This window comes from Myzus persicae, unplaced genomic scaffold, assembly GCF_001856785.1.
Source record: "Myzus persicae strain clone G006 unplaced genomic scaffold, MPER_G0061.0, whole genome shotgun sequence".
Classification (NCBI taxonomy): domain Eukaryota; kingdom Metazoa; phylum Arthropoda; class Insecta; order Hemiptera; family Aphididae; genus Myzus; species Myzus persicae.
Genome location: NW_019104268.1, coordinates 78849 through 85472, shown reverse-complemented (window position 1 = coordinate 85472; position 6624 = coordinate 78849). Strand labels below are relative to the sequence as shown.

The window sequence follows — 6624 nt, the reverse complement described above, 5'->3', positions numbered from 1 at the left end:
AATGTCCTACCTGCAGCAGTTATGTAGGTGCGTGTATTATATTATTATTATATTATTATAACGCCGCTGCCGTAATGCACTGAAATTAATGATGATATACCGCTATGATAATAACGATATTATTTTCCATTTTTACGGTATATAATTCGCCGTTTTTTCGCCCGACCGATCGGTGGTGGGCGGTCGGGGGGCTCTTACCGTCGACCGCGCGCTCGTCCCCCGGACGGATGGATGGCCTACGCGGCCGGTCTGCAAGAAAACGGTTTTCTCCTGGTGGGGGAAACCCGTCGCGGCGGCCGTCGTAGTCCGCCTCGGGTTTCAAGTTCAATGTCTGCCGTGGTCCTCAGCAGTCGTCGCGGTTTGTAGTCGAAAATTTGCGAGTCGCCGCAGTCCGCAAACTACTACTATTACCGTCGTCATCACCATCACAATAGTACCACGCCAGTGACATCCGCGAATCGCGCACAGAACCGGTCCTACGCGGTACAACTTTAACTGCCGTGTTCGGGTACGACAAAACACCATCGGGTCGTCCGCGTACCGTCGCGAATTTCGAACACTTGCGTCTGCACCTCTGTCGCACCCACAACTGCGGGTATTTCATATTATTATCGTACGTTTGTATTAAATATTTCTGTGTCGTCGCTGGACATAATAATAATAATAATAATAATAATAATAATATAGGTACAATATTATATTGCCGTATATGACGCACAGTGTGTCATAATAATATCGCAAACCCTAAGTCCGAACGTCGGTTGGTGATTTTCAGTTTTTTTTTCGATCCGAAAACCGTTTGCACGCCTACCGTTTTAAATGTACAACAACGGCGGAGCGAAAATCTCGCCCCAGCAGCCATGTCTGCCAGACGTCTAGTCACGGGCACCACGGACGCCACTAGCACCAACAACAACAACAACAACTACTACTACAACAACCGCTTCGGCGGGACAAGGCCTCCGGCACCCAGCAAACCGCCCGCGAGCGGGATCCCGACGTCGTCTGCAGCTGCAGAGCCCGGTCGGCGGACAACTCGTTGCCACTGCATTAGCTGACGAAAGTTTTTTTGATTCATTCTCTAATTCAATTTGTTTTCATTCTTTATTGAACATTTTTTTTGAATTCAACCGACGACACTATAACGTAACGACGTTTATATTTATAATAATAATAATAATACGTATTTCACTACCGTCCATCGTCGTCGTTCCACGAATTATTGTATACCATTTAAATGCATATCCATCGCGTCCGGTTTGTTTTTTAACGTAATATTTCAAATCAAATACAATATAATATCCATTGTGATATCATATGTTATTATTTTAAAATAATATACCGCCGTTTTGATAATATTTGCCGTGCGATTTACGCAGTCGCACGACGACTGTAATCGAACACCGTCGCACCGTCCTTCGCGGCGCGAGAGCTGTATTGTATAAGAACCACTGTTGTGGTGAGCACCAGAAGACCATCATTGTCGTCGTGACCACCGACCAACGGCCGCAACGATGCCGAGCACAATCAGAGGTAAGCTTCAACGACTTTTATAATATCATATCGATTATTAAAATATTGCTAAGCATTTTACTTTGGAGCCATCGATATCATTTATACATCAATATCGATTGACTCAAACATATCATTATCATACTTATAATACCTATTACATATTATTATTATTATTATTATTATAAACATTGCGCCTGAAATGGTTCTTAAAACCGATGATGTCAGCCTTGAAGTCCGGTCGTGGGTTTCCAGTGTTTGGGCATTTTAATCGATTTTCTATCGACGTCGGCACTTTTGCAGCCGTCACCGACGAACATTTTTTACCATCGTACCATTATTGTTATTGTTTTTTTATTATTTCCATCGGGTACGACGACCTATACGGCAGCAGCACGCGAACATTTTTCCACATTATTTCGAATATTATTATTATTATTATTATTATAGTCTTCGGCGTCGTCGTCGTCGTCGTCGTCATACACAACACGCACACACTCGCACACTCCAAGTGTAAATGATATTCTGCGATATGACGATATAATAATTTTATATTATTATATTCGTATATACCGAACAACACGGGCACGCGTAGTTATGTGATGACCATGTACTATGTGTCATTTTGCTGATGTGTCGAGCGGGGACCGGCAAAAAAATTAATTCGTATATCATACCTATTATACTAGCATATACATGGGCGCTCGCGTTTCCGAAATTTTGCGGAATTTCGCTTGGTAGACGATTTAGACAATGCAAGCGCAGAAAAAAAATATTCACTATGCGCACCACGCGCACGCTACTGCCGTCTTCGCACACTAACACCTATATTATGTACATCCATTATAGGTATTTAAAAATGTGTTTAATTTTTAACGATTTCAATTTTATTACATTATCATCATCGCGGTGTATGCGTTATGCGGGTGGACACAACATTGTTATGTTGTATAGAGCACGAAAGTATATTAAAAAATTAGATAAGTATAGTATACATATGATGCCTATAACGAATAGGTATTATACCTATGTATAATTATAGGTTCATCGTAATTGATCGATAAAAGCTAATACCAAAACTTTGTTGTAATATTATAATATGCCATTACGCGCACATGACGGTCGTTATGTATGAATTATATTGAGTTTGTATGTGCAACGGATGTTTGGTTGGCGATTAGCAAGTAATAAATAATTAGGCATCGAATGATATAATTGTAAAAGAAAAAATCGATTTAGGAAAAAAAATCGCGTTAACAATGTGCGTAATGAATAATGATGGACGAACAAATTATGTTTACAGTAGTTGTCTGTCATTATTCAATTATTATTATTAAAAGAACATGATTTTAATTTTACTTTTTATACTTGTAAGAACTGTGTATTCGTGCACATATTATGTATATTATAGAATATAATTTTTATTCAGTTACTCAAATACAGTAAAGTCATTCTAGTATATGTTGGGAGTTTTGGAGCGATTCATAAAACATTTTGAGAAAATGTACCTTATTAATGATTTCCAATTATCAGACACAGTTGTGAAATAGTTCAATTATATATGTAGAAGTGTGTGTAATTTATTATAATGTAGGTTCTAGATAGTAATTACCTATATATAGAAACACTCCGCTAAAATGTTTACGCTTGTTTTTGGATATTTGAAATATCAACATTTTACTATACATTGTATTATACTAACCTCCATGATGTATAGCTAAGTTCATATTATATTAACCATTATTTCAAACATTTTTTGTATAATATATAAAGTGACACTCTCGTTTTTCGCAAATAACATATACCTATCCGTATGGAACTTGTAGTCAACAATATTGTTATTAGTGTAATATAGGTAATAATTAATAGTAATATACACCAATTAGGTTTGGTGTCACCAAATATGTTTGTACAATCATTTTAACGGTGCTCATATGTGATCGATGTGTCCATTAAGATACGTCAATTTTGTAATGTTCATAGATAATATTTCCTGTTTTTGAAGTGTACAGCTGATATGATGATACACATATTCTATATCAGTGTATCATAGTTAACCGTGTACATTTGTACACAAATGTCCAATATATCCATGTCCATTACGGTGAAACGCCTTTATAATGATGTCAATTTATTTGGAAAGGACTTTTTCTGCATTCATTTTTTTTTATAAATTTTTGCAGAATTTAATATTTATCCAATAACTTTATTCGAATACTAATAATACAAATAATAACCAAATTAAATTAATGGATTCATTGTAATCATAAAATATGTGATTATATTCATCAATGTCAATCGTCTTCGTCCCTATTATAATATGTCCCCAATATTGAGTATTTACAAAACGGATGTTTGAGCGTATTATAATACATGGCCATATTAACTTATAGTTTATACTCGTATATTACACGTCGAATAAATGGCTTTTCGAAAACGAGAACCTTTAACATAATAGTTTAATTTATGGTACGCTTCAGTATGAATAGTATGTATAAAAAGTAATAACAATACGTATAAAATATACATATTGCGTAATGTCTTTTTAGATCTTATACATTGGTGCTTACTACACTATATCTTGTTTGAATACTTTATTAATAATAATACTTTACTGCAGTTAACAGTCTTCAGGTGACTAGGTTGGAGTCATATTGGTATTAATTTTGATCGGTCACTACATTTTCAGACCCACATTGAAAAGGCTACACGCAACGCCTTAAAACTTCTTAGATTTATTGAGCTCAATTCAAGCTTTCCGTTCTTTGAAGACTTTATACTTTTCATTTGTCTTGTCCGTTATGAAATATGACATGGTTATCTAAGACCCAAACACACTAAATAGTAATGGCCGTCAACTTGAAAGTGTGCAGTGCAATTTTTCGCCTTTATTTCATACCTACGACGTTTATGATGCACACCTCATGATTATGCACATGTGCTTTAACTTCTCAGTTTGTCCATCACATGTGATAGGAGAAAAAGAGGTTTGATGAGTGCTTGATGTTTCTCACTAAACGTATGTTGAACAACTAAATGGAGAAGTTGATGTTCACTGGCCTATTGCATAGAATTAACTTAAGGGTTTAAAAACCTTTTCCCATTCGGTGTTCTTATTAGCAAGTATATCAATCGCTCTATTGTTAAAATAATGAAACTGGCCAACGAAAACCCATTACTATTATTTTTCAGTTTTTTTTGTGTAGTTAGCATAACTGTATGTGTTTTATAAAATGTTATTTATTTGAGATTTATATTTCTATGCAATTTTATATAAATGTGTTTTGACTTCATATGATATGATGTATAATTGCGCTTGTTCAGTATTCAAAAATAAATAAATACATAATTATACGATGTATCTCATCTCACCACCAGGCACCAAGGACCTATAGTAAAAAAATATATAGTAATACGAGTATATGTATAAAAAATTCTCAATTATAGCACCTGTGACGTGGGGTGTTAGATTGTAGGGGTAGTGCGTACATACTTTCGTTCTCGTTCACCGGTTCTGGTGGCACATGCAGTCGGGGTTTAGGAAATGTCTTCGAAACGTCGCGATGTCACCGGGCGGCGACGGGGTGGGAAAAAATCGGAAACACACACTACGAAAGCACAAACACGGACACACCGTGCCAAGGACGAGGATGAGGACAAGTGAAAAAGCCGGTCCCATCGCGGAAACACGAGCTTTTTCTACACCTCCCACCACTCCACGTGCTACGCGTCCCCGGGTACCTTCCGCCGTACAAGCACCGCATATCCATCGGCCCGGGCGGCCTTTGTGGCGGCGGCGACCGGCGCTCGATAAACCAGGCCTACGCCGACGCACCGAGCACGCACACGCACTACGTTCACGGCCCTACGCGCATCTCGACGACGACGACGGCGACGACTACGACGGCGACTGCGACGACGGCCTGTCTCGCAACCGCCGCCGTTTGTTCTTTCCGTGGCCGCGTCCGTTCAGTGCGGCGCCCGTGACTCTATAATAAGTACATCAACACACGTATTTATACCTATATACGATATTATTACAGTATTGTGATCGCGCTACCGAATACTTCACTGAATACGGATTGCAAAACTGCCGGTTCCGATATCGCGTAGTCGTCTCCGTCCTCGCTGCTAACGATATTGTTGTTATAGTAATTTTATATCACGTACAACTCGTTTACAGTTATTAACGCACCGAGTAAATATAATATCGAAACAGAGCCGGTCAGCTGCGGCGTGGAATATCATGAAGTGATTTTCACAAGATGCACGCCGCCAGAGGCACGGCCGCCGGCCCAGCTGCGGGGTAGAGCGACACCATGAGGAAGAAGTCGACCATCGCGGTGGCCACTGGCCACCCGGCACCAGCCAGTGTTGTCGTTATCGTGCAACCCAAACAGGAGGCCGACGCGGAGACGTCGACAGAAGAAGATGTCGCTGCTGCCGAAGAGACCGCCGCCGCTGCCATAGCAGACGATCCGGGTTTACTGCCCGTTCCGGCGGCCGTGCCCATCTGTTCGCGGCTGTTTTCGCCATCTCCGCCGCCGCCGCAACAACAGCCACCGACGGCCGTGGCCACGTCTGCACAGCTCCCCGGACCGCCGCCCGCGATACCCATCAGCACAGGTAAAAATCATAGCGTAAACACGATGTGACCGTTATATCTATATCGATATTCTCTGCAGTAGAATTTGGTTATAATTTGCATACACGACGTGTTTATATATTATTATGTTGATGATGCTACGTTGCCCATTGCGTATACAGTAATAGTAATAATGTTAATTTGATTGCTCATAATATTATATAATATTATAATACCGTAACGACGACAGCGACAAACGTCGTAAAAATACAGCCAATCGGATGAGCGCTCATGCGCGCGCGCGAGTGTGTGTCGGCGGATATTCGAGTGACCGGTGTACGCGTTATGCGGTGCGGGGGAGCGGTGTTGTTGACAGAGGGATGCGAACGGGCATCGTCAACACCGCCCTGCCGCGCGCGTTCGCTCGTCCTCGGATCGATCGGTGGTGCGCTGGCCGAAAAGGCGTGCGCCGATCCGCATAATACAATACGGTATATGTATATTATATATTATATATATATATATAT

At 40.2% G+C, this 6624-nt stretch overlaps 1 protein-coding gene across 2 annotated transcripts in view; it reads left to right on the top strand.

Annotated features, from left to right (window-relative positions):
- Nucleotides 1–331: 331 nt before the first annotated feature.
- The window catches only part of LOC111040742 (probable nuclear hormone receptor HR3), a 71956-nt gene continuing 65663 nt past the window's right edge, over nucleotides 332–6624 (top strand). The window contains exon 1 of one of the 2 annotated variants that reach the window (XM_022324755.1): nucleotides 332–1533. In XM_022324755.1, the coding sequence (XP_022180447.1) occupies nucleotides 1515–1533 (19 nt within the window). In that variant the 5' untranslated portion in view covers nucleotides 332–1514. Of the gene's footprint in view, nucleotides 1534–5392; nucleotides 6139–6624 lie in introns of those variants that run through there. The other variant, XM_022324754.1, reaches the window with a different exon arrangement.